The 27,451-nt window shown below is 35.4% G+C and overlaps 2 protein-coding genes across 5 annotated transcripts; both read left to right on the top strand.

Moving 5' to 3' along the window:
• The first annotated feature begins 240 nt into the window (after positions 1 to 240).
• Positions 241 to 10,679, top strand: LOC114760637 (regulator of nonsense transcripts UPF3). Of its 4 annotated transcripts, none has more exons than XM_028949918.1 (13): positions 241 to 527; positions 3,535 to 3,641; positions 3,906 to 4,001; positions 4,118 to 4,216; positions 4,414 to 4,493; positions 5,059 to 5,151; positions 6,187 to 6,310; positions 7,769 to 7,869; positions 8,062 to 8,557; positions 8,715 to 8,804; positions 8,892 to 9,010; positions 10,008 to 10,060; positions 10,502 to 10,679. In XM_028949918.1, the coding sequence occupies exons 1-12, from the start codon at positions 388 to 390 to the stop codon at positions 10,044 to 10,046; spliced, it is 1,584 nt and encodes a 527-aa protein (XP_028805751.1). In that variant the 5' UTR covers positions 241 to 387; the 3' UTR covers positions 10,047 to 10,060; positions 10,502 to 10,679. The 4 variants fall into 4 exon arrangements, with proteins under 4 accessions (XP_028805751.1, XP_028805749.1, XP_028805750.1 ...); XM_028949916.1 differs by having other exon boundaries at positions 8,706 to 8,804; positions 10,008 to 10,057; XM_028949917.1 differs by having other exon boundaries at positions 8,706 to 8,804; positions 10,519 to 10,679.
• A 3,111-nt stretch (positions 10,680 to 13,790) lies between these two features.
• On the top strand, positions 13,791 to 26,433 carry LOC114760639 (DEAD-box ATP-dependent RNA helicase FANCM-like). Its single transcript, XM_028949920.1, is given in 25 exon segments — positions 13,791 to 13,904; positions 13,980 to 14,235; positions 15,147 to 15,290; positions 16,664 to 16,746; positions 16,873 to 16,987; positions 18,154 to 18,245; positions 18,340 to 18,394; positions 18,470 to 18,591; positions 18,677 to 18,790; positions 20,392 to 20,585; positions 20,734 to 20,864; positions 21,352 to 21,412; positions 21,514 to 21,584; positions 22,096 to 22,145; positions 22,209 to 22,374; positions 22,518 to 22,645; positions 22,756 to 22,909; positions 22,912 to 23,090; positions 23,170 to 23,233; positions 23,690 to 24,147; positions 24,239 to 24,271; positions 24,490 to 24,646; positions 24,851 to 24,902; positions 25,032 to 25,172; positions 26,190 to 26,433. Coding segments are annotated over 25 exon segments (3,315 nt in total). The 5' UTR covers positions 13,791 to 13,853.
• The last annotated feature ends 1,018 nt before the right edge of the window (positions 26,434 to 27,451 follow it).

Genomic DNA, 27,451 nt, shown 5'->3' with positions numbered 1-27,451 from the left:
ACTATTATAAGAGTAGTGAGTATAAATTATTTGTTTTTTTTTTTTTTAAGAATTTGATAGGTATTTTTCTGTCGGTTATGTGCTTCGAAATGTGGTTGACTCTGAGGTCCTTCCTGGGTTAGGCCACCGAGTCACTCCGAGTTGGGCCTCTCCAATAGCGGGCCCACGAGTGGCTGGCCCCTTGACTCCGCGACCTCGCTGTGCTTCTCGAACGGATTTTATTTTGACAAATTTTCCACTCTGAATTTCCAAAGACAGCGAAACAAAGCGAGTCACTCAAGGACAAAAAGTGTCTGTTCTTCTTGTTAATTCAACAAATCCGCAAAATAACTCACATAAAATTTCTCTCGTCCATGATCCAGAATTGCTCGTTCATTCGAATTTCAGATGAAGGCTCCTCCGGAAAGGACTAAAGTGGTTATTAGGCATTTGCCTCCGTCTCTGGTTCAGTCCGATCTCCTCCAACAAATTGATGATCGCTTTGCTGGTCGGTTTAATTGGTTCTCTTTTCGTCCCGGAAAGAACAGGTTAGATTTTTTTACCCCCCTTCCATAAAGAAACTTTTCTGTTTTCATGTTGGTTTTATTTTTCACGTTCTTTTTCGTTTTTCATGTCTTCTCTGTCACCCATAGACATCTGAATCCATTAAATCTCCAAAACTAATTTCTGGTTAGTGTGTTTTCCTTGAAAATACCTTTTTTAATGCATTTTGTTGTCTGATGTCATTTTGGGGTGTGGAGCCCATGACCTCCTGTCTGTTGACAATTTCTTCATCAGAAGAAAACGGTAGTTGTTGAATATATTCGCAATAGGTTTCTGTATGGGTAAAGGGAGACAACTGTGAAAAACGTCCCAGAGGCAGCAAACCTCACGAGGAGCTAAGTGAAGTACGACATTCGGATTTCTTTTTTTTTGGGTGGGGGGATGAGAATAACTTAAGAATGTCGAACAGCTCATTTTGTATATTCATCATACACACATTAACTGTTCGAGAATGACATTAGCATGATCTAGTGGATGTTACAGACTTCCCAGATGAATTATGATTATAAGCTATGCTTTATATATTCAATTTCACTGCCAAGTAAATGTTGAAGCCCCTGAAACAAAACATTTTATGCGTTAATGTTTTATTTACTCTGTTGTTAGACTGTTGCTATAGTTCTTTGGTTATTTCTTTCGAAGTCTGTTGATCTGTTTGAAGTCTCAGTCATTAGAAACTAATCAATAATTAATTGATATTTCAAATGGCATTACCTATTTGGAAATCTTGGTGCCGAATTCCTTTTTGGGACCTCTAATCCCAACCATGGGTTGTTTGCACGACAAAACATGCAATACCTGGCACCCAGTTTTTATGCAGAACAGGGTTTTCTCATACTAGAAGTAATAAGTTGCTTATGCAAACCATCAAAAAGAGTACGCGAGCCATCTAGGAGAGTCTACAGATGAGATCATTCCTTCAAACAAGAAAGACACAATGTCTGCCAGAGTTTTTTGTTTGGTCATGAGCGAGAGTAGCATATTCTGATGAAAGAAGATGGTGAGGGTAAGATGAGTTATCGCCTATTGGATAGTGGGAGGAAGATAATAATTAGATTAAAAACTAAGAAGATGGTAAAGGGAGATCGTGATTTCAATTTTGATCTTTGAATCTTAACTTTTGAAAGAGGAGATAAAATTTACCAGATGACGGGGGAGGGGATTGGTAGATTGGGAATTTATGTAATAATTTATTGTATTTTATTTATGAAAATAGCAGAAAGAAGTATCTATCTTGTGCTTGCGTAATATATGATAAGTCACATTGTCTGCAAATAATGAATAGTGTGGCTTGGGGCCCAACAGTCTAGTTAATGTTATATTTTGCTTCAAAAATACGTTATAGCTATAACAACACTCATGTTTATTCTTTTTGGTCCCATATAAGCCTTCTGTTGAGAATTAGAAAGTAGATAATTAGGAAGAATAGTGGAGGATTTGGTATATTATTTCATGATAATTTTAATTCTTAAATATATTATGATATACGCCTACGTTGCATTTTCTGCCGTACTTTTTTCAGTTGTTTATTATTTTAGCTGTATTAAATATATTGTCTCCTATTCATTTGCTTGCATTTCATAAGCCAAAAGACCATATAAACTAAACCCTGCCCTTCATTCTGCAAAATGAATAGACGGGGATTTCATATTCTTGTGATAACCGTTCTATGGATTGTCGTGAATCATGTATTAGCGACAGTGCAGTGCTGATTTTAAGCGTCCCTATCAGAATGTTATTTCTTTTATAAAAAAAAAGTCAAGATATGCCAAATTAGCTTGTATCATCTTGTCATTACTTAGACTCAGATCTCTCTTGCCCCTTCACTACCTGCTGAAGAACTTTGAATACAAGGTCTCATCTAGTATGAACAAACTGAGGTAAAGCTAACATCTTAACACATGTCTGTCTAGTTTGGCGAAACAGAGATAAACAAGGTAACTAACATTTTATTTATAAACAAAGGGCAAATGGGAGTCAGTTTGAAATTGTTACGAGCCTTGTGCATTAGATGGTGTTTGAAGAAGGAGTCGTACTGTTATTGGCTCATAAAAAGAGCAATTCGATGGGTTTTTTTTTCTTTCAATAGTATATAATGTGAACAATTTAATTGTCCATCACTGGTGTTAACCATTGAAATACAAAGACGCACAGAAGATGTCTGGAGTTGTGCAACAGCAATGCAAGAGCTTTTTTATCTGAAGCCCTCTGACAATCTCTTAAGAGAATTGGCAAATATGAGCGAAATGTAGCCAGTTAGTGGAGTGATTGTCAGATGAACAACCCAAGGAAGGAGAAGAAATGTTCTATCTTTATCGAATTTAAATTCACTCTTTCTGTTTCAAGCCTATATTTTAGATATAAAACCGAAGGAAGGAGAGTAAATGTTCTATCTTTATCAAATTTAAATTCATTCTTTCATTTTCAAGCCTATATATTAGATATAAAGGTCGGTAGAAGAACTGATTCTGAGACTTTGTCTAAGTCTAGAAGTGGTAATCAAGATAATTTTAGCAAAGAGTGGCATAAAGGGGAAAGACCTATAAAGTTAGCAAGACGTTTAGAGAACTAACTGGTGATCTTCTTCTAATGTAGTTTTCACGGTACAGATATTTCAACTGTGACATATGCAATTGTATTGACTTCTGTATTAATTTTTTGTTGAGATATTAGGTTACAGTGATTTTATAATTAAGTAGGTGGTCATTCATTTATTGGCAGGCCTTTTGTTTCCCTTCACTTTTGACCAAACTAGAACATCTGGGGATCCTTGGGTAATAAAAATGTTGGACACTATTCCTAGTAGAATTGGTACGAAAGGCTTGGATATCTGCCCAGTGCCTACCTTCTGAACCTTTTATCTCTAAAAAGTACACATATTTTGGATGTTCTGCGTCTGCTGACTGCCTTATATTTTTCTTTTCTTATAACGCAACTAAGACCTTAAGGAATTTTTAACATATGGAGCTTTGTGTTGATTAACATTTGCAGTTACAAGCATCAGAAGTATTCCCGTGCATACATAAACTTCAATTGTGCTGAAGATGTTTTTGAGTTTGCTGAATTCTTTGATGGACATGTCTTTGTTAATGAGAAAGGTAATTTATTTGAGCGCAAAACTGCCATATGCTTATTTACCTTTGGAGTGGATTGCATTGTCTCATTATGCATATAGAATGAGCCGGTCCAATTAATTTTGACACAAAGCTGTTGTTACGGTGTTCTTAATTTTAATTGACAACTCCTAGATGCCATATTTGACTTGGTTCAAAGTACTTAACAGTTATTCTGCTGTTATGCCTTCTTGTCATTTTTACTTATTGTGAATGTTTTCATGCTGTGGATGTCTGATCCATTTTCAGGTGCCCAACACAAGGCCATTGTTGAATATGCACCTTTCCAGCGTGTTCCAAAGTTGAGTACCAAAAAGGATGGTCGTGAAGGGACTATATATAAAGGTGTTACTTTCGTTATGATTTTAAGTTATTTAATGTGGGAATTCTAATGCTAGTCAGACTTAGAGTGCATACCCTTTTAATGATGGTAACGACTACTTTCTTTGAAACAAGAACAGATCCAGACTACCTTGAGTTTCTCAAAGTTATTGCAAAACCTCCTGAGCATCTTCCTAGTGCGGAAATACAGTTGGAAAGAAAAGAAGCTGAGCAAGCTGGTTAGTTATCAATTTATTGTGGCATCCACCAATAAATACACAGACTTATATTTACCTCAACTTTTACCTTTTTTATAAGGTTCTTGTTAGAAGGATTGTGATAAAGCTAGTTAGAAAAGAGCATTGCCCCTGAGGAAGTATCTCATGATGACAGATTGTTGTGGCATTGTGTCTAATATTTGTCTCTTCCTCTCTAGGGGTTGCCAAGGAAGCACCAATTGTCACTCCATTGATGGAATATATTCGTCAAAAGCGTGCAGTTGGGAATGGCGCACAGGTAATGATTCTGGGAGGCACATGGTATAATTAAGGTGTCATACATATTTGTATAATTGAAATTAAATGTGACCCTGATGAATTTCCCTTTCGCAAAAGTCTGGCCAAAGGATCTTCTCTTGGTGGGATGCATTGTGTGTGGGGTCCTGTTTTTCCACAGAAGATGAAATTTATCTATACAAATGATTTTTTTTTTTTTTTTTGCCCCCATGAGTTGTGACATTGTATTAGCATGGCTTTTGGGAATAAAGGAAACAATGATGTTGAGAAACAGAAGATATGCAAATGAAGAGAATGTGATATACTCTTGGAAAAAGATTTATAAAGCTGAAAATCCCTGTTTTAACTGCTTATCTTTGAGCAGCCCCTGACAGAACTATGGCTGCATATCTAATAAAGGTTGATTATTCTAGTATTGTTTATCATTTATTATGCTGCATCACTATTCTAGGCTGTAGCTGGGTCTCTACCTACTTTTTGGTTCAAATTATACATAATAAACAAGATTTTCATTGTAACTTGGATATAACATTTATTCTTATGTTGCTTTTACTGATTTATGATAGGCTTCACCAGTTGTGACAAAAATTAGCAGAAGAGCCAGGGCGGCTTCATCCAGCAAGCCTGCCTCAGAGAATACTAGACGAGAGAAGAAAAAGGTGGGACTTTTCAATATAATGCATGTGTGGTATTATTGGGTTCATTGCAGGAAAAATTGGATGAAATATGTTAAATACCTTACACCAAAGATATTACAGATTGTGCCTCTTTATGTCATTGCACAATTTATTGATTATTTTGAGAGATCCATTTACACTTAACAATTGCTTTTTCCGAAGAAAATCTGATGGACTTCCCTAGAAGACTAGCATTACTTAAGTAGATGGACAATGTTAACTGCTGCTCTAACTGGGAATCAGAGTGAGGAAGGTAGCTTGCTAAACTATAGTAGCAGAAATGAAAATAAGATAGAGTAGGGACCATCATTGGCTTCTGAGAGGCCATCATCTCTTCCAAGTTTGTGCAAATTCTCCTCAATCCTTTCACTACCCAGGCCCTGATAAAATCCTCAAACCTTCATACTCAGTTTATTTTACACCTCATGACCGTAAGTAGTTAGTGGATGTGTTCCCTGATTGGACCCTCTGCTCAGCTCATTACAAGCTTCCTCAGCCACATACACTTCTTTTCTTTCAGTCCTCTCACAGGCCAGCTAGTGGTCTATCAATATCTAAGTAAGGTTTATGTCAGTTATGAGGTCATCAGGATAAAGCAACTTCTCTTTTAGAAGCGGTTCTTATTCTTGAAAAGCTTTTCTGTGCCCAGCGAAGTTTGGCCATAAGGACCTAGGACAAATAGGACTCAGAAATAGGTAGCATTGGCAACAAATCCGGAACTGCCAGATCTCTAATGGAATGATAAATTCACGAAAGTAACATGATAAACTTGTCATAATAAATGTGATTACATGCAATATATGAAAAAATAATTTAGAAATTTAATCATTGTATATTCAATTGTCTGTTGCGTAGTTGCTTTATGGATTTTAATTTTAGATTTAAGCTAATAGGTTTTAGATATATTTAGTCATTGGCTATTGTTTAGATTGTTTCTTTAATTTATTTCTGAAGGAAAACGCACTATGTATGCTTGCAAAGAATGGTGGATCAATTGACTCCGTTTTTGAGTTTCAGTATGTTCAGAAGGACAATGCCAAAAGTAGTAATCGGAAAGACAAATCAAGCTCTACTGGGGCTCCCCGGCGACAAGATCAACCATCTGCATCTAGTTCAAAAGCAATATCTGAAATTGGAGCTGGTAATATAATTTCTTTAATTGGAGATGTTGCGGAAATCCAATAATTAATATGTGAAGATTTACATTTATTACAGATTTTATAGAATTTTATTTTTTCTCGTTGTATCTCTCTGTATCCCTATTTTTTGGGCCCAGATTGATCAGCCTCCGCTGTAGTATTTCTTTGTTTATAGGGACTCACGAAATGAGTTATAGAAATGTTACTCATTGTTTTAATATGAGTCCATTATCAAATGCCAATTCTGTTATCAGTTTTGTCCTTGTAATAGTTGTCTCTCTTTGAAACAAATGTGCTTAGATCCCTGTTCTTGGCTCATTTATTCCTAGATTGTTGCCTCCAACTTATCTTATTTAAAGCTCATGAAATTTATTTTGCAAAAGGGTCCTTCCTCTCCTCTTTAATAGAGATTGTTGGAGAGTTGGAGCATATAACAAAAGCTAATCATGGATGTGGACTTTTAACTAGCAACTTGCTCAAGCTTGAGTGGAAATAATCAACAGCCAGACACCCCCTGAATGAAAAGAGAGTTGAAATAGTTTTTGTCATGGTATTAGAGCCTCGATAATCAATTGACTAGGAGTTTGATGTTTGTTGAGCTCCCATTCTTAGGTGAAATTAGGTTTCCAACACAGTGATTGGTGGGCTTGTCCATCAATATTTAGCCTAGAGTGTTTTTGTGCAGGAGTATGTAACAGCAAATATAATAAAAATATTAATAGTCTGTCGGTGTCAAGTTGCTGTGATTTATTTGCTTCTTCTTTTTCCTCCTCTTTTGTGATTTATTTTCTTGCTTCAAATGGACTGGATTTTGTGCGTTGGAATTTCTAAGTTGCAGAACATAACTTGGCTTGATCCAATAAGGTATGTCCGAACATGATGGACTATTAGGTTAATCTGCATGGGACTTAGGGTCAAGTGCAAAGCCTGTCTGTGCGCATCCCTACTACCTTAATCTCCATGAATTGACCCCTCTGGATAGTTGATGCTCTGACAGCTACACTTTGACACTTCCTGAACTTCTTCTCATGTCAAAAACCTCCACCATTGAGAAATCTCCGTAAGCAGCTCTCTCCAAAACCATCAACCGTCAGGCTCCAATGCTAAATGATGGTTACTTAAGTGCGATGTGAAACCCTGCTCCCCTAAGATCTATGAGGTGGGACCTGGACACTTTATATCACCTAGTCTCAATAAGATAAACAGTGCACATTGGTAATTGAGTTACTTATTTATCATAAGATAATTCAGCCACTACATGTTCTTAAGGGATTCACCATTTGTAATATGCAATGGGATTGAACATCTTTTCTTTGTTGATTGCTTTCTTATTTAGGACTTCATATGTTTTCCTTTTTGTAAAAACCATCCTTCTTCTTCTTCATCTTCTTCCTCTTCACGTGCTTGTGTAAAGATTCCTTTTATCCATTAAAAAAATCTCATGTTTGATGAATTTGCAGCGCATGGATTTGAAGGACCTATCTCAGCCATCCCTCTGCCTGCTGGCTCTGGAAAGAAAAAAATCCTGCTGGTTAAAGGGAAAGAACGAGAAATTCTCAATGTAGGTTTTTTTTTTTTTTTAAGAAGAGTTTTCCTCAATTCTAATTAGTGTCTTTTTATATGATTTTTCTGCTAATAAAATTTTCTTGTATTAAGATAAATAATGGAAGTTTGATTTTGTGTGTTGAATTTACGTTTATTTTCTCATCTTTGAGAAATTGTGATTTTATGTATTTTTGTGGTACCCTCTTAGGCTGCCGAGAGTATGGCACAACAGCAAAGTGTACAATCTGGAAATCCTGCTGTTCCCACTGCTTCAAAGCAAAACCAGAGACGCGAATCTAGTGGAAGATTGATTAGGAGCATACTTCTAAATAACGAAGCTCGTCAAAGCCAGTCTGCAACTTCTGCTCAACAGAAAGTTCAGATCTTGAGTTCTGAGAATGGTAAGCGGCCACCTCGGAATATAAGTGCACGGTCTGGGACAAATGGTCTAGTCTCCAATCATGATGCAGGCCAAGTTAATTCTGAGGGGGATTCTAAAAGGCCGTTGGATGAGAAGTTCTTAAAAAGGGATCTGCATGGTTTGGGCAGCGGTGAAAAAGCAGAAAGACGTGCTAGAAACAAGGATAGACCTGATCGTGTTGTTTGGACTCCTCTTCGTCGATCTGATGTTTCTCACCCTGTTAACGAGCACTCAACATCCTCCGTGTCTCAATCTACCCTGTCACATCCTGAATCAGTTGAAGGTACGCCCATTGAGTTGGCTTTAAATTGTTTTTCATTGCAAAGACAACATATTTTGCTTGGCCAATCAAGTTTGTTTTCATATTCCTTGCTTAAATTTCAATATAAAGCCGACAGATTTCATGTCATTATCTGCCTGTAATTTTCCAGTGCCTGCAGGAGAAATGAGAGATGATGTCTTTTCTGGAAACAGAAAGGGGGAATACTCAGCCTCTGCTGGTGGTCGTAATAGTTCCTTTCTTGAGAATGGTTGGTGTTTTTTATGATTGATTTCATCAATATACCTTAGAATATACATGCCTTGATTTCTGGTTCAATGTTTCAACTAAACTCCAGGTTCTCAAAGACATTTTGTTCGTCGTGGAGCTGCCCATACAGTGAAGGATGATGCTGCAGTCAGCTTAAGTGAAGCAAAACCTTCTAAGAAAGTTGTAAGTGGGCATGGGGCTCATGAGGTATGTATTCTATACATAGTAATCAGAATCTTAGTATTCAAGATTCAAATCTTATAATTTGTTATCAACCACAAAGTCAATGATAAGAAACATTGGTTGAATTGAAAGAAGCTTTGAATGGTGCTTTTCACAATTTGAATTGTACAATTTATGGTGAGTCACGTAACCAACAATATTAATTAATAGCTGAGTTGGTCATGAATCGTTCAATCCAAGCCAATAGAACATATAACTTTTCTTTATTTTGATACAGAGAACATATAACTTTTCTGACCAGGAATATGAGAATAATAAATTGCATGACTGTGTTGTATTGTTGTTTAGTGTTGTTATGCCTCATAAATGAAGAGAGACATTGTTTTGAGAATTAATTATTTACAATTTGTAATCTATTTATGATTTACGTTTAATTTAATCAACTCTTGGATTCAATTTACTATCGTGGGTATTTTATGCATATTATAAAGATATACTTACATGGAAATTGAATCTTATGAATTGATGTGTTCACTGATTCATTATTCTAAAATATTTTCCCCCCCAATTCATGGCAATATTACGACTTGGCTACAATGATTTTGTATGCTGATACAAATACAACTTTTGGTGGTGGTGTTGTAATTATCATTATTGTTGTTACTGCCTCCGTTACATTTTATAAGTTGTTCTTTCAAAAAATGCAAAGACCAAAGGGCAATTAAATTCACTTGAGAATCTTATCTTTTTAATTTCTTCAAGGAGTAGAAACATCCAAAAGTACCCCTCATTTGACACTAACCCCTAACGCACACTTTCTCTCCAGTAATTAAATTATAAAGGGTATTTTAGGGTAAGGTTCATTAATGCATCATTGTTTTTTTTTTTTTTGGAAAACATCTTATATTATGAAAAGTGAAATAATGAAGTATTATTCTTAATATTGTTGTGACCATTATCAATGTTATTTTTTATTACATCTTTTCATGGACCGTCACTTAAGTGCTGATTTTTTCTGCAGAAGCAAGTGTGGATTCAGAAATCTTCTTCAGGGTCATAAAATATCTAAAGGTGGTATGTACAGTATTGTTTGCATCTAGTTTCCTTTCTTGTCCCTTCTATAAAAAATTGAGGGCTTATTATGTTAGTTGGGTGATTAAGCTGTCACTTTGATTTAAAATTTGTTCTTTCTGAAAATATTATGTAAAATTGGCGGTTTGTAGCAAGATATATGTGAATGTCAGAAATATGGATGACATGCTACAGAATATGTTCACCAAAAAAAAAAAAACTTCAGAATATATTTTGTTTTCTTCATTCCAATAAAACTGTTTTCAACGAAGAAAAATAAATAAATAAAAGCATGGCCTAGGGATAATATATTGTTAGGGTCTCTCAATTATCTGATAGTTAAATAGATTATTTTAACCTTCATAGAACATGTTCAACCTCATTGGCGTAAGAAAATCATGTTTGATATACTTTTTTGAGTGTTTTTGCTTTTCATTGCATTAGGTTTGCGTGACTGACAGATTACGGACCACTACAACAGCAATAATTCCTCGAAGTTTTGGGGCGGATCATTCCTGCTATGAGCTATGGTCTCCGTTAGGGTCCTGCTACGAGCTATGGTCTCCATTAGGGATCGTCCTTAATGAATTCAGGTCAACCCCAGGCTGGGCTATTTTAAAAGGTATGTGCAAATTATATTTGTGTCCACTTTCAAGGACATGGAAAAGAGCAGTTTCTTTACTGCTTATGCGCGCGCGCGCGCAAACTCTCACCCTGTCTAGACCAATTGGGCATGTGTAAATCTTTTGACAGAAAGATGATCCAGTTGTTGCCTGATGGAGCCTGCTCATTGAAAGGAATGCCAAATCTATATACCTACCTCAACGACACGATATTCTGCTGGAAAGAGAGTGGTGTATCAATCATGTCTGTTAGATGTTTGTACCATTCGTCTCTTCTAAGTTTTATTGTGTATTTCTGTGGTGCAAAATATTATTTGTGCCTGGGATGTACTGTACAAGTACATGGAACTTGCCATGGATTAGTGTATTGGGAAGAGTCACAGCATTTTTCTCCCTTCCAATAGACGAGTAGGGGTTGAACAATGATGTGCATTATGGCGTGTTGATGCTTATGATAGGGGAAGCGCTTTGGTGTGCCTGTAATTTCGTAGATCAGAAATGAAATATCGATTGGTAGTGTATCTTATGGTTGATTTGTAATTCATGATTGTTGTGAGTTGTCTTTACTATTTTTGGAGTGGCAGCCAAAGAAAAAGTGGATATTACTTAATTTTACAATTTAGATTATTGATAGCACATAAGTTAATGATGAGCGTAAAGATGATAAATGAAAAGGCTTTCGTTGTTGGGTGTTTGGTGTGGGCAAAGAGTACTTTTAAAAAATATTTTTATACAACTCTTGCATATTTATTTCGGGGTTGTTTGGTTTTCTAATAAGCATTTTTAAAAAATGCTTTTATTTAAGGTAAAACTTTTAAAATCACTTTTTAAAATTTTAATTTGTGTTTTATTGAAACTTTTTTTTTATATACTGTAAAATTATTTTTAAAATCATGATTTGGTTTTTATCTGGATACCAACATGAAAATTCGTTGACACATGCAATATCTTTTTTATTTTGATGAAAAGCAATATCTTTTTTTCTTTTGTTTTACTTCAAAATGACATGCAAAGTTGTTGCTGGACATGAAGACCTGTTCGGCCCAACAAAAGTTGGGTAGCTTTAGAAAACTTGCAGTCCGAATAGTCTGCAAAATAACTTAAACTGAACTTCAGTCATTAGGCCCATGGAGCACGCTGGCTCACAAGGTGGCCTAATTGGCCAAATTTTTTATTGTTTTAATTTTTAAACTCACGAGTTTCTTTGAAACAAGTAAGTTTCGTTGCTGAGTTTATTATAGATGATAGACAGAAGTTATACTTTTTTATTCTATTTTAGATATATTTGGATACACACACACACACACAATCAATTGTTACGTCTCTCATTTATTTTTAAAATTATATTCTATTTATTTAATTATTAATAATTAATTTTTGTGCCAAATTTACATAATCATTAAATCATAAATGAGCTAGTATAATAAAGTGTCCATTTTTAAGGATATATATTTATTTGAAATCTTTTTAAACACTTGAGTTGCAAGAAAATGATTTTTTTTTTGTCAAGTCTAGGGTATTTACTACCGATAGCAAGTGACTAATTCTCTTATATTATAGATTTTCTAAAAAGGTTTTAATACGGGCCACGAAACTAATTGCTACGTTGTGAATGTTATTGAGAACTGAGTTAAATACAGTAGGTTATCTTGTTTAGCTATTTTTGTGACCTTTGGATGGACAAATTTGTTTAAGGAAAAACTACAATAAGGTCTCAAAAAAGTAATTACTAAAATATCTTAATAACAACCTAAAGAGTTTGTAATAACTATTAACAATTTCAAAGTAAAAAATGACAATTTTTAGAATTTATTTTAGAATTTTTTTAGGATCTTATTGTAATTATCTCTTTATTTAATTGTTTCTTATAATTTTGCTGTACCTAAACCTATAAGATAAGTTTTTCTAGGAATATTTGATTTTGCTGTGGCATCCGACTTTGCTGGGAAAGAAATGGTAGAATGCATTGATCTTGACAAAGAAGACATCCACGTCATCCTTCTAGTTTTCTCTGTTAGAACTTGCTTTTGTTAACGATCAGGTTTTTTTAAAATTAAAATTAGAGGGACGTATACATTATTGATTCCATTTTTCAGTCTGGGATCAACTCTGACCCTTACCTAAAATTTTTATATCAAAAAAGTAAAAAGGACATGGGTTAATACATGAATACTTTTATTATACATTATTAAAATATTTTTTAAAGTATTAAATACTCCTCTGGACTTCGGTTTTTAATATAATACTTATTTAACCAATTTGATCAGATTAAGAAAGTTAGGTAGATTAGTTAATTATAATAAATATGACATGCTTTTCCTAAAACACCATAATCATCTTCCTTAATATCCCCCCTCCCTCCCTCTTCTACTTGATTATGATTAAGGGAGTATCCATATGGATAATTTAGGAAAAATTAATAAATATGATAAATAGATCTTATATTTAGAACTAAAATCAACTCAACAATTAGGTTCTATGTTAAGAACCCGATGAGTATAAAAATATTTTTATACTCTTCTGATCCTTAATATAAGACCCATTTAACTAATTTGATTAAATTAAGGAAGTTAGGTAAGTTAGTTAATTATAAGAAAAGTGACTTTTTTTCCTAAAACACCATACTCCCTCTCCCTCTTCTACTTAATTATGGTTGAGGGAGTATCTATAGAGATAATTTAGAAAAAATTGATAAATATGATAAATGAGTTTTATATTTAGGACCAAAACCAATTCAAAAATTAGATCCTATATTAAGTACCGAAGGAGTATAATACTTTTGGTTTTGATTCTGATGATCCGTTAAATAATAAATCATTTTGTATTAATGAAAAGTGATATAATAAATCTGTTTTTCATGATATTAGTTGCAATTTTATCTCACACAAGATTGTCTAAAAAATTGTATTTTAATATTTCATGCGCTATAAAATAAAATTTGCATTTTTAAATTTAATGTCTGTTATAAAATACATAAGAGATAAAAAGGACGGCGAAATCTTGGACAAGACGAAATATTTTGTATTGAAGCTTTTTAAATCGACATTCAAATATTACCGCCAATATGTAATTTCGTCTCTCTCCTCAGTTTCTATCTGCCTTCATCGAGGAAGAGAGCCTCCATCGTCATCAATTTGACAATTTCTGTTTCTGCGTATCGTTTTTATTCTTCCATGTCTTCCGCTAATCCTTATGAAATCATTGACGACGGCGACGACGGCGAAGTAAGTATCTTTTACTCTTACCTTTTCTTTCTCTCTTTGCGTCGCGCCAACTCGCCGTTTCCTTCTGTTCTTTAGGCTTTTGATTGGGATGCTGCTGCACGAAAAATCGACGTCGCTTGCCAAGTCACGAAGCCCACCACTTTACTTGTTGGTGATACTTCCAATTCGCGCCAGATGACTTTACACAAGTTTTTGGGTAAGAAGGAAACCCCAAGGCCTCAACTTGGGGATCCCAAGATCGGCAAGAATGAGCAAGATTGCTTCGTAGGAGATGAAGGGGCGAGCTGCATTGAGGTCGACGCTGAGGCAGTCAAAACTTGGATATACCCAGGTTACAATGACTTTGGTTTCCATTTCCCTTCCAGTCTAACTTGTTTAGCTCCCCCTTTTTCTTTCTTTTGGGTGATGACTGCATGTGAGTGGATAATATTGTTTCGGGTAATTTCTTTCGCCGCAGTTTTTGGTTGTGCTGTGGAAAGATTTACTGCAACTTGCCACTGTGGGTGTGCATTGTCGGTGACTAGGGGGGCTTTTCTTCTTTCTTTCTAATGAGTTATTTTGTGGGATTCTTAGAATACAATTGTCAATGTTCAGATTTATGTTCTACTTGGAGGATGACTGACGAACATTGTGAACGATAGCGGCGAAGTTTTTATTTCATTTTATTTTGTTTGATGTGGTTTATGGCTCAATATGTTGGTTTCATGGTTTGCACCAACATATGGATAGTTGATATTTATCAGGCAATGCATTGACAATAGTCCTTTCAACATCTCCTGTAAAAGATTTGGATTGGAAAGAGTTCATCACAATTGTCCATTCGCAACCTATAGGATTGAGCCACATCCATCAGGAAATTAAGACAATATGAAGTTATTTGAAAAAAGTGAAATTGACAGTATAAAGTCATTTTATTCTTTGGACAATGTGGTATGATTTTATGAGTTGCAGATGGATGGCTGAAATGGACTCTTACCACCTCTTCCTGAATCCAAATACCCATTAAACTTTTGGTATATATTCCAATACAATTATCTGCCTGCTTTAGAGTTTTTTTACTCAAGCATGAAACAAACGGGCATAAATCTTTGGCTCTTCTTGTGATCTTTTCTCTTTGGGTTCTGATTTGAGGTTTGATTGTGCAAGTGATGCTATTGTTATCTTATGTATGAAATCCATATATGCAGCATTCAAACTTCCTGTATTTTTTCGCAACTAATCTGTTTATTTTAACTTTTGCAGTCAATATTCCTCTTCGTGACTACCAGTTTGCTATAACAAAGTCTGCTTTATTTTCAAACACGTTGGTGGCATTGCCAACAGGACTTGGGAAAACCCTGATTGCAGCAGTGGTCATGTACAATTACTTCCGATGGTTTCCTAGAGGTAACGTGTATCTCATGCTTAGTCATATTTTTTTGGCCATATGATGTCCTTACATATTTCGATCGTGTGGTTAGCCTTTGAGAGCTTTTTGACTCTTCACGTACCTTTCTTTCTCATCTGTAAATAAATGAGCAAGAACTCAGATGTGGTTCTTCATTATCTGACTGCCAGGAGATAGGGACCCATATTTTAGTCTGTTACTCAAATTTTTTACATTTATTGACCTTCCAAGTTTTAGGAGCTGAGCCTTTCATTTTGATTTGTCCCAACTATTTTTTTATAAGTGGAATCCTTTATATTGATAAGTTTCACTGATTATGTGTTATTATAGCTAGTAATCAACATAAGTTATAAGACATGCTCTGTAAGTTAAATTTTCAACTTAGAAACTGCACTGAAACATAGGAGAGGCAAAAAGGAGAAAGGTTTGGAGTCAGACCTAAGAACACATTGAAATCAGCTAAGAGCTTCGTAATCTGATATTTTATACTGCGTAGAAGCAAGACCAATTTCTGGGACTCATGATTTATCAAGCAAACAGTTGCCCTCAAAATAATGTTATTCTTGATAAATGATAACTATGATAAATGACTCAAGGAATTAGCCGGCCAATCTCATAAATCAAGGAGGAAAACAGGGAAATAAAGTATCATAAAGAGGAAATAAAGTATCACAGAGATAGCATGATTATTGGAAAGTTTACTTTTTTGGCTTGTACACCCAAGGAAGCTGTTGATCCAATGTAGGAGGAAAAACAGAAAAAAATGAGAGTAGAAACCTAATCTTAATGAGATAGTTAAGTTTATTTCCTAATTTTATTTAAATTTCTAATGACATGAATAATAGTGTAACAATTTTCTATTCAGAAATTTGTTTTTGTAAAATGGCAATGCAAGTTATTTAGAATGTAGGGCAATGCTCATCCTATTTTTCTGAGGAAGGAGTGCGCTAAAGTGGGATTTGAATATGAACATTTGTGCATGCTCGCTCATGGACATTAGTGTGAATATATGTATATGTTGTGTACTCTTGTTGTATGATTTTTAAAGATGGAAATGTCTATGTCAGTGTCAGTGTTTTGCTTTGTCGGAGTTTCAGATCCTAACAACAAACGTTAAAGTTGAATTTCACTTTCTGTTATTCATGTATTTGTTACATTTCATGTTGGTCACAAAGTTCCTGATAAGGCTAGCTAAAAGGAAGTTTAGCGTTAGATATGCAAAATGTTGTATGCATGCTAATTCTCCTATGGCCAGAGATTTTGAAAGATGAACGCTTATGTATTAATTATTTACCCAGTTTAGTTTTTTAGTTGAACGGGAAGCTATACTATGGAGCATTTATGTCCTTTTCTGCTGGTCCTTTCTCATTAGGGAAAATTGTCTTTACTGCTCCTTCTCGGCCACTTGTCATGCAACAGATAGAAGCATGCCATAACATTGTCGGAATACCTCAAGTAAGTACTGTTTCTGGTTGTCCTTGGAATTTGCTGAATTGTCCGTCTTTGTTTGGGCAATTTTATATTTCAATTGTTTTTAATATAATTTAAAATTAAAATGTAGCTGGTTGAAAATAATTGCAGGAATGGACAATTGATATGACGGGTCAACTAAGTCCTGCTAAAAGAGCATGCTTTTGGAAAACCAAACGAGTTTTCTTTGTCACTCCACAAGTGTTGGAAAAAGATATTCATTCCGGTGAATATTTAAATCAATTCCTTATTTTTTCTGGATACTTTTATAATTTTATTGTTTAGTATATCTTGACCAGCTGTTGGCCTGTGCTTTATAATGAAAACTAATCAAGAACTACTACAAGATTTGTAAAAAGCCAACTCTATTAGATAAGACCAAAGTGGCGGATAAGCAATGTGACTAACGTCAACTTCCCCTGCAAAAGCAAGATGCATGGTTATTGGACTGTTTGATATTATTTCTTTCCTGTTCCCTTGAGTTGGCTTACGAGAGATTGTATACTGCAATTAAGTCCCGTTAACTTGTGGAATACTTCGTTACAACTTCGAAGTTAATGAACAAAACTTGCAATTATCCTTTACGTAGCTCCGAGAAGGTTAATGTATTTTCCCCCTTAAAGATATTTGTCAAAGCTTTTTCATCTACAGACCGGAGTCACAAAATATTTAGAAATAGGGAGAAAAGAGACTACAGTATATCAGTGAAAGAATCCATGGTTTTGGGAAGGGGGGGTGTTTGAGAAAGATTCGTAAGCCCTTTGGCCTTTACACTGGGTGCATCAAGAGCAACTCTTTTCTTAGGATGCAAGATTTTCCTAAATCCTTAATACTTCTTAATGGAGCAAAAGCAATCTTGTTCTTAAACTTCAGGGCATTTCTGTTTACTTCGCAAACTAACAATTTCCAAATATATGTGCAGCAATTTATATTAGCTCAACGTTTTAACTAAAATGCATAAATATCATGGATTCTTGATAGTGCCACCAAGGCGAAGCGACTTTTCAAAAGATCGCAGCGGAATGAAGATATATTGATTTATACATAAGAAAAATAAACTAATAACAACGGGAGTTTTGTCTGTCTGTTTTGTTATTGAGTTTCCATGTTGTTTAGGTCATGGGGTTAGATACTAAAACACATGCTGACTGACAAACTCTGTCATTGTCCAATCTGCATTATTTTGTTGTCAACTCTGGACCCTACGGACTATCGGCTCTGGCTTTTATAATTTGGCGCTGAATTCATATAAGGGCCGTCTAGTTGTAAGATCAGATGGATTACCCCGTTGATGTTTAGCACTGTCTAGTTTTCTAGTGAGTTTTGTGTTATTTGTATCATGCTTCAAATTTCATACCATTTCTAATTTGTTCATGACATGATTCGTTTTAGGTAAATGTTTGGTGAAATACTTGGTATGTTTGGTAATTGATGAAGCCCACAGAGCAATGGGAAATTACTCTTATTGTGAAGTAGTTCGTGAGGTGAATTACTTCTCAACTTTTTGACTAGTATATGTTCATTCCTTTTTATACGTTACCAGAGACTGACTGGCTATGGTGATTTTGTCATTGTTAGTTAATGGCTGTGCCAGTGCAGCTGCGAATATTGGCTTTAACTGCAACACCGGGAGGCATGTGATTAATAACGGTATTTTTTAGTTAGTCATTTATGATACATGTTCTAATTCTAGATGCTAAAAATTCAGCAAAGCGGCAAACGGTCCAGCAAGTCATTGATAATCTGCATATCTCCAATCTTGAATATCGCAATGAAAATGATCCCGATGTTATCTCCTATGTTCACAAAAGGAAGATAGAGTTGATTCAGGTAGCTAATGCTTTGTTTAGCTGAATTTTAAAATCACAAGCTGATGCTTACTTGATGTCCTGCTTGCAAATGTAAATGTTACCAGGTTGCAATGGGTCAAGATGCGGTAGAAATAAACCAGCAGCTTTTGGAAGTAATACGCCCAATTGTAGGTCGCCTCTCGACAATTGGAGTCCTCAAAAATAGAGATTACCGCACCGTATGTTTTTCTTTTTTTTGGGGAATTATTCTTCCTTGTTTTGAGATAGCTTTGCTCTTGTTTAAGTTCCATAAACTTAAGATTAGCATTACGGATCTCTACGTTAAAAAAAAAAAAGGGAAAGAAAAATTGCATCCGGAATATGTGAAGGGAGATACACAGAGAAAAGAAATAATGAACAAGCAAGTTAAGGTAGTGTCTGAACACTGAACAGATGTTTGGGTTAAAACTCTCCAATGTTACTCAGAACAAGAAGGGGAAAAAGTTGCGGGTGCTGATTTTTTTTGGGGGTCCCTCTCTACATGCATGTGCACAAGGGGAGACTGTTCTATTTGGATTTTAGCTCTATCGTGCCCCCTGTGTTTTGACTTGTCATTTTGATCACTTTTAAGATAATGATTTGTATATGTTACGTATTAAATGGTGACGAGTTTAGTTAGAACCGAGTCTGCTAGGGGACGTAATATGTTGAGGTACTTAGAGTGACATAGTGGTGGGCTAGTAAGGGGAATAAGCAGTTGAAATGGAAAGAAGAGAGGTTGTGAAGATGGCAAAGGTAACCAGAAGCATTGATCGCTTGTGAGAGTTGTTGCTGGTGTAGACGGTGGTTGTAGAGTTGGCTTGGCTGTTCGTTGCTTATCAACCAGAATTCTTTGGTACATGTGAATGAAACCGTGATGGAAGTCTAGGACGGTATTGGTGCAATTGAAACCACTTTGCATGATCCAGCTTCTTAAGCAGCGAACAAACAGAGCAGTGGGAAGTCAATTAGTAACGGAATCATTACCTTTAGTTGCGACAAATGAAAACAGACTAACGCATGATTTCTCTTTCCTATAATCCAAATGTTGTATTTGGGATCACATCCAGCTTGTGTCCTGCGATTGGGATATGTTACTTTAGAATGGGGTTATGACTCTCCACGTTCATGGCTCGTAAGGTGTTGAAATTAATCATTAGAGGGCAAAGCACTCTGCATCTGATACCTTGTAAAACTCAAAGTTTAATCTTTTCTGTAATTTTAGATCCTAAGCAGTAAGCTTATAAAATATAAAATTACATCTTGTTTCATCATTACTGAACCTGTAGGAATATAAATTTAAAATGAAATACGCTGAAACCAGCTACATAAGAGCAGAATGCAAACAATAAAATATTGCTACCAACCACTCAGTAAGAATGAAAAGCAAACGAAAATAGTAAGTCTATAGACTTCAGAAAGCCAACTGGTGCCCCGAAGACATGATCTTCAACATGTTTAGTTATGTCATGTTGACTAATGAGAAGTCGTAAAAAGTTCTTTTATATTGAAATGAGGCAAATATTGATGTAAGGGAGGCTGTTCAAGGAAGCAAAATTATAACTGAGGCCTGAGGGCATGCGAGACTGATGAAATGGTTTTTATACATAGGTTCATTGATAATTACTCTAAATTCAGACATCTGATATTTTCCCCTGAAGATGAACTAAATTCTCATGATTCAGGTCTCATAGTATTTAGCTTGTACTTTGTAGTTTATTGCTGACATCTCCTATCTTGGTAGAGCATGATGATGGGGTGGAATCATCAAATTTCCTCTCTCTTTTTAAATGCCTTACAGTTGAGCCCTTGTGAATTACTTGAAATACGGGAAAAGTATCGTCAAGCACCTCCACAAGATCTTTCCAGTGTCAACAATGGAGATGTTGAGGGCTATTTTGGAGTTCTTATTAGTCTTTACTACATCCATAAGCTACTTTCAAGTCATGGAATCAGGCCAGCGCACGAGATGCTTGAAAGAAAATTGAAGCAAGGGTAGGTCTTTCCACCACTTTCATGACCACAACTTTATATTATCTGTGACTGATGTCTGGAAAAAAATTAAGAGACATATTTTTGCTTATTATATGTTATTTTATGTGCTTCAACTACAATGGTTCTGAACGTGCATGTCTTGTTCCAGATTTTTTGCAAAATATGTGAGTAAAAACGAAGTTCTTTTGAAAGCAAGGATGTCAATGCAGCAAAACTTATCTCATGGAGCACCAAGTCCCAAGTTATCCAAAATGCTTGAAATACTGCGGGAACATTTCAGTATGAAGAGCTTTTGTTCTCAAGTGTCAAAATTCTATATACAATATGTTTACTTGTCATGGTTTTCGAATTTCCGCTGTGCTATTTGTTTTGAGAGGGAAAAAATCAATGGTTTTGCATTACTAGTTGGAAAGTAAATAGGCTTGTTCTTAGCAAGCGCACTGCTAATCTTTGTAACCAAAATGGTAAGTTTAAACTTTAGGAGAATAAATTGAGAAAGTGTTTATCTTCACAGGGTCAAAATGTTAAAGGAACCTTTCCACCTGAAAAAAAGGTTAAAGGAACCGGCACTCTTAGGAAATTAATTTTAGTTGCAGTGAGAAGTGATTCTATAGCTTTCTTTGAGGATAAGTTAGTTGTTAGAATTTGTTGTTGTTGTTTAGATCGTTATTTATTTAATGATTATCTGATTAGTTAATTAATTATTAATCCATTGGTTAATAGTTACAATATTTATTAATGTATGACTTATTGGATGTGTTTGCAGAAGCCAATGATCCTCAGAGCTCTAGGGTTATTATTTTCTCGAATTATAGGGAAAGTGTGAGGTAAAATAAACTTCGTTTCATTATCTTATGCTGCATGATTGGTGAAAGCTGTTTAGTTACTGAAATTTTAAAAGCTACTGGTGGTATAATGATATAATCAGGGATATAATGGATGCACTAGCAAATATTGGGGAACCAATCAGAGCTACTCAGTTTATTGGTCAAAGTTCAGGTATTTATCATGATAGTTCTGTTTATCCATGTAGAGAACTTGATTGGGATATGAAATAAAATGTCCGCTTCAATTATTGCAACTTTGCAATATATCTTCTATTGAGCCCAATATGACTAAAAAGTTGACATTATTATAGTGGTAAACCTGAAAGAGGGGATAAAAAAGTTGACATGAAGAAGAAAAAGTGGGCGAATAAAACATGAGGGCTGAATTGTATTTTGTCGTACATGAAAGGGCATGAATTTCTTTTTGAAAAGAGCAAAGCTCGATACACTAATTCTGCAGAGCATATCTAAAAGGGAATTCTGGCCTCTGCTAAAAAATACGGTAATAGTAATGGTCAAGAATGCTTGAACTTTCTCTGACATGATAAAATTAATCAATTATTATCGGCTTTCCATTTTTTTCCTTATCTTTATTTTTTGGGGAGATGTCTTTTCGTCCTTCTTACCCATTGTTTCAGTGAAACCGCCTCTTACATATTAAAATTCAATGTAATGAATTCCAGGGAAAACAATGAAAGGTCAGTCCCAGAAAGTTCAACAGGCAGTGCTGCAGGTATGTATTCCTTTTGGTATAATTTTTGCAGTCCTTGCATATACTTACGTCGTTTACCCACAGAAATTCCGTTGTGGAGCCTACAATGTCATTGTTGCTACATCAATTGGTGAAGAAGGTCTTGATATCATGGAAGTTGATCTTGTTGTAGCTTTTGATGCTAATGTATCGCCACTAAGAATGATTCAGCGCATGGGGAGAACTGGAAGAAAGCACGATGGACAAGTTGATATCCTTTGGTTTCCAAAAATGTTTGTTGGCAATTGTTGCTGCTGATGTCCTCTGCTGAATAATTTCTTGAAGATCCTGATAGCATTTATTCTTTAAAGTGCTCTTAAATGCTTGTTCAAGTGATTCCTTCACGGCCATTACTAGTTTTAGCTTGTGAAGGGACTGAACTGAAGGGATACTTGCGGAAACAAGCCAAGAGCAAGGCTATTAGTAAACACATGCGGAATGGGGGCATAAATAGCTTCACTTTTCATCCTAGTCCCAGGATGGTGGGGACTCCCTTTTATGGCTCTTACTCTTACATGTTCTGTTGTTTTCTCTTGATGGAAATTTCAGTTTCTGACCCATAAACCTCAAATCCTGCTTACTATTTGCGTAGATTCCCCACGTCTTTAAACCAGAGGTTCAGTTTGTTGAGCTGTCAATTGAGAAATTTGTTTCCCGTGAGAAGAAAGTAAGAGGTGACTCCATTCAGATACATGCATCTATTGGCAAACTCACAGCAGCAGAGAATAATATACTTGCGAAGTATTTCCAACCACTGGTGAAAATACGTGGAAGCCATCTCTTGTTGCCTTTCCTTACTTCCAGACATATCCTTCTAGAACACATAAAGTGAATCATTCCTGTAGAGCAATAATGCTCATTGATTTGATGCAACGTCTGCAAGGACAAACGTCATTCTTAGGAAACAGTAAAACTTCCATCCCTCAGGTTTTCTCCTTGTCTAGGCTTGTCATTTATTGTTGAATTCAATATAGCTATCATATGATTGCTTTTCTATTTTATTCAGGATGGCCCGTGTATAGAAGCTAGCAATGCATCCGACCTAAACAAGATTCGCGAAGTTAGATCAGGTAATATCAGTTTCAGTTTCTCAAGAATTTTCACTATGGATTTGTAAAGATGGTTGGAGCTCATCCGTACTTGTTTTATTTTCAGACCAGAGACAATGTTATTATAGGAACAGTCACACAAAAAAAAAAGAATAATTATCTTAGTTATTGTTTCAAATATATTTTGTAATGAGAATTGCGATTATCCTCTTTAGTTTTTTTCCCCCTTAAAGACCTTTTTAATCTTGCAAGTTGCTTAACATTTTGGGGGGGGTGAAAAGAGATATTAAGCATATTGTATTGCAACGAAGTGATTCAAACATAATGCAATTTCATTTTCTTTTGGGGGTGGGGGATTGATGTTTGGAGAAGTGGTGACCTTCTCATATACATGCATATAAAACTCAAAATATGAAAACCTGTGAACACATCTGCTAGTTTGATGCCTTTCCTTTATTTATTTATTGTCCTTTTCAGACAACAAATCACACTCTAGGCATACCGTTGGAAGCAATGCAGTCTCTGTAAGTTGCCTGAAGCTGGATCCCTCTCGTTTAGGGATTCAGACTGAAGACTTTGTTGATCTAACTGCACCAGATAATATTGTGGGAGAACAGAGATCGCCTAATACAAGTTGCATAAAGAAGGATGATCTACCGTCATCTACTTTATTTGACTTAGATGAAAATAAAGAGAAAACATGTGAGTTTGAAGAGACAGTTCCTGACACTCCAATTGCTAACACAGTTATGTCAGATGAAGGGCATAGCAATAGTGGAACGCCTGATCATTCTCAGTTCAAGACATCTTTGTTGCTAGACGACGTATTCAATAACGACATCAATGAGTCCCAGTGTAGTCCCCGTTTGACCAGTTTAATTAAAAGTGGTGTTGTTCCAGAGTCTCCCATTGATGAGAGGACTGATTTCTTCCAGGTCATGATGGTTTTTTCAATAATGTTGCTAAATAAGATCTCTGTTAATTATGTCATTGAATAATCTGTCCTGAGATAAATAAAATTTGCAGGGTTATCAAGAAGCCAGCTTATCATTCGGCACTGTAAACCACTTGTTCATCACCAGACGGAACAACAAATTACCTCAAGTTTAGGGACAAATGAAGAGGTCGTTATTGATAATGCCGCAGATGTAAATAACGTACCTATTGATCCTTCTAATAATGAAACTCAAACTCTTTTATTCGAACGGAAGAGTCGTGCAATTAGAAGAGTTCATGTCTTTAGTTCTCCTGTGGTGGAGGAAGCCAAAATCTTTTAGCGGACATTACCAAACCGGAGCTTTAGTGAAGATTCACCTTTATGTGGTGGAGATGTTGCTGATAGTGTCAAGCCAGCACATAGATTTAAAAGGTTGCGTAAAGCTGAGGATGGTAGGCGTCATCGGAAAGAGAAAAGCAGAAAAGATCATGGCAAAGGTACCTTTTGCTAATGTTTGTTGCGTCCAACTTTAATCTTTATCAATGTTTCGTTACCCCTCAAAACTGAAGGAAATATTTGACTTTAGCTAACTTTTATATCTATGGAAAAAGCTTTACTGGTGGCAACACATTATAATTGAACACTATATATGAAGTATTGCGGTGAACTTAATCTGTTTCTATTTGTTCTCTGCATTTTAGGTAGAAGGAAATCAATGCACAATGTCAGAGTCTTCATTGACGACGAGGCTGAGTAAGCTCATGCTTAGACTTATTAAATGTTGCATTCTCATGTTATCCTCTTTCATTATTTTTGGTAAACGTATTCAGCCTATCTTTCATGATTTGTGGAAACAATACATGAGCTACTCAATTTCCTTAGGGTTTCTTCAGAAGCTGACGTTTCTAATGATGAGGATGGTGAGGATGACAGTTCATCGGATAGTTTCATAGATGACAGGATGAACCCTACAGCAACAACTCAGTCCAGAGCTAGCGGAATAGACATGATGGCAATATACAGGTTCTTATTCTTCCCTTTTATTTCCCTTCAAATTGTAATCTTCTCAGCTTCCTGGTGAAAAGCTGTCGGTAGACATGCATGAATAGGGGCAATCTTTTTAGATATAATCTGTTAATTTCTTCTTATTGGAAAATATTGTTGCATTAGCTCATTATAATTACAAAATGACAATTTTATGTGCAAGTCAATCCTATTCGTCATATTTCATATTTCTGTTCTCTTGAATTTTACATGATATTAGCGCTTGGTTTAAGACAAGAGTAAGATAATCATCCTGAAACAAATGTCATTATAGACTTCACTGCTTGGTTATGGTCGTTCAATTTATGTCCTTTGATGAATTCCATGGAGTCCTTCATTTGGCCGTGGCTATAGAACACTTGCCTGCTGTCCTCACTTGGATTTTGGCTTGCTTCAAAAGCCATAAGACAAAACGAGACAAATGAAGTGCTGTACTTGAAGAGTGAATGGGTCCTAAAGCATGCAAGAATTTGAAATTACCAATAAGTTCTCCAAAGCAATTCATCTATTGGTTTTTTCATGCATTCATCTCATATCTTACATTATTGGGTCAGATTTGAGCATTGTCAAGCTCAGTTGAAGGTAGTTCTCCTAATTTTGAATTTTTTTCATCCATGGGATTCTAACCCTTTACTTACTTAAAGGAATCAAGTTCTTTTCACCCAACCAACTATCGTTGGTTTCTTTTAAACCTCTTCGTTGCTTGGTGAAGAATTCCTTAAAACAAGGATTTCTTCACCGTCCTAACTCTTTCGCTATTGTTCCAAAATTGGATTTCAAAACTAACACATCTGCATTAGCTTTTGTAGCCTAGTTAGAATTGAAGCATGTACAAAATACGTTTTCCATTAGCGGGAGAGGGAAAGAAAAGATTGCTTTCTTGTATTCTATGTTTTGGTTTCCTATTTCTGCATTTGATCAGAACCCTTATCCCTTTAAAATTTCCTGATTAACTTTCGGTGTTGTAAATGATGCATAACAGAAACTATGTTGCAGGCGTTCTTTGCTCAGTCAAATACCAGTTGAAGGAGGGACCAACGTTTCTGCAACATTTAGTCCTGACTACGTGTCGTCTATGACTATAATTAGTGAAAATGGGGACTCTTCTGGCAGCATACCAAGACATATTCAGACTCGTCAAATTGAGCAAACAAATCAGTCAGCTTCCAAGAGTTTGCAGTCCGTTGAAGGCAACCAAATCACCTCAGAAGCTACACCTTCGAGTAGTTTTCCCTGCTGAAAACACGACACAGATGAGAAGTCGAAAAAGAAAATTGTCATTTCATCGTTTTGGATTTCCAAGTGCAAATCTTGAGCAGCAATTTGCACTTCAATCAAACGAAGAACCTATGGATGCTTGTGCAGCTAAGGATATTCTCTGTGATGATCACATTTTTGATAATATTGACCTTGATGAGTTGGAGGCTCAAGCAGCTTCTCTTCTTAAACAAAACTCAGATTTTTCAGCTCAGAAGCAAGGTGCGCATACAATACCTCAATCTCACTTGCAAATCCTCACCTTTCCAACCCATCATTCGACCTTGGGATATGAAAACTCATGGGAATGCACGTAATAACCATTGTTGCTGCTGGCCCTGGCACTTCCATTGTGGACTTGCCTTGGTGCAATTTCAGATAATTGAAAATTCAGCAGGATTTTGTACAGGTTAATATTTCAGTTATCAATAGCTGTATAGTTATTCATGCATATAAGGGAGCAAGAAAATAATGTACTTACATCCTTTAATATTTAATTATGCAGTTGGAACTCGCAGGATCATATTTGAGATATTTCTTCATTGTTATAATTAAATGTATATAAAAGTTTGTACAACAACTTGCTCCTGGCAAAAAATAATGTTATGGGATTTCTTACAAACGAAGTGTTTTAGTTGTCATTAATTGAGCTAATACTACTTCTAGCCCTAAAATAAGAGTTAGCTGAAGATTTAATTTGATTCTAATAAATTCTAATATATTTTTTTTTTTTATATTTATTTATTTATTTATAGTAGTTCTCATAGTGATTACACATGTTAAAGAGTTTTCTTTTTAATACATGTAATTAATAAGAGTATTTTAGTGAAAACAATGCATTTATTACAAATATTAACTTAACTAATTTTCTTAACACAAATTAATTATCTAATTTTTATAGAGGTTCGGAGGCAGTAATACTGCTGGCCAGATGAGGTTTGCTCAGAGTTTTGCTGTGTTGGATTGTTAGTATTCAAAGGTTCAGTTTTGAAGTGAAAGCA

Source organism: Neltuma alba, unplaced genomic scaffold (assembly GCF_004799145.2).
Source record: "Neltuma alba isolate B1F8T4 unplaced genomic scaffold, ASM479914v2 tig00011008_pilon, whole genome shotgun sequence".
NCBI classification, from domain to species: domain Eukaryota; kingdom Viridiplantae; phylum Streptophyta; class Magnoliopsida; order Fabales; family Fabaceae; genus Neltuma; species Neltuma alba.
Note: the sequence above shows the minus strand (reverse complement) of the source record. Positions and strands in the feature narration are given on the sequence as shown.

Excerpts from the sequence above, each read along its gene's own strand:
- LOC114760637 (XM_028949916.1), top strand. The coding sequence starts at position 388 with ATGAAGGCTCCTCCGGAAAGGACTAAAGTGGTTATTAGGCATTTGCCT. Across the intron at positions 4,217-4,413 it reads AAAAGAAGCTGAGCAAGCTG|GGGTTGCCAAGGAAGCACCA; the intron begins GTTAGTTATCAA and ends CTTCCTCTCTAG. Across the intron at positions 8,805-8,891 it reads TAGTTCCTTTCTTGAGAATG|GTTCTCAAAGACATTTTGTT; the intron begins GTTGGTGTTTTT and ends ACTAAACTCCAG.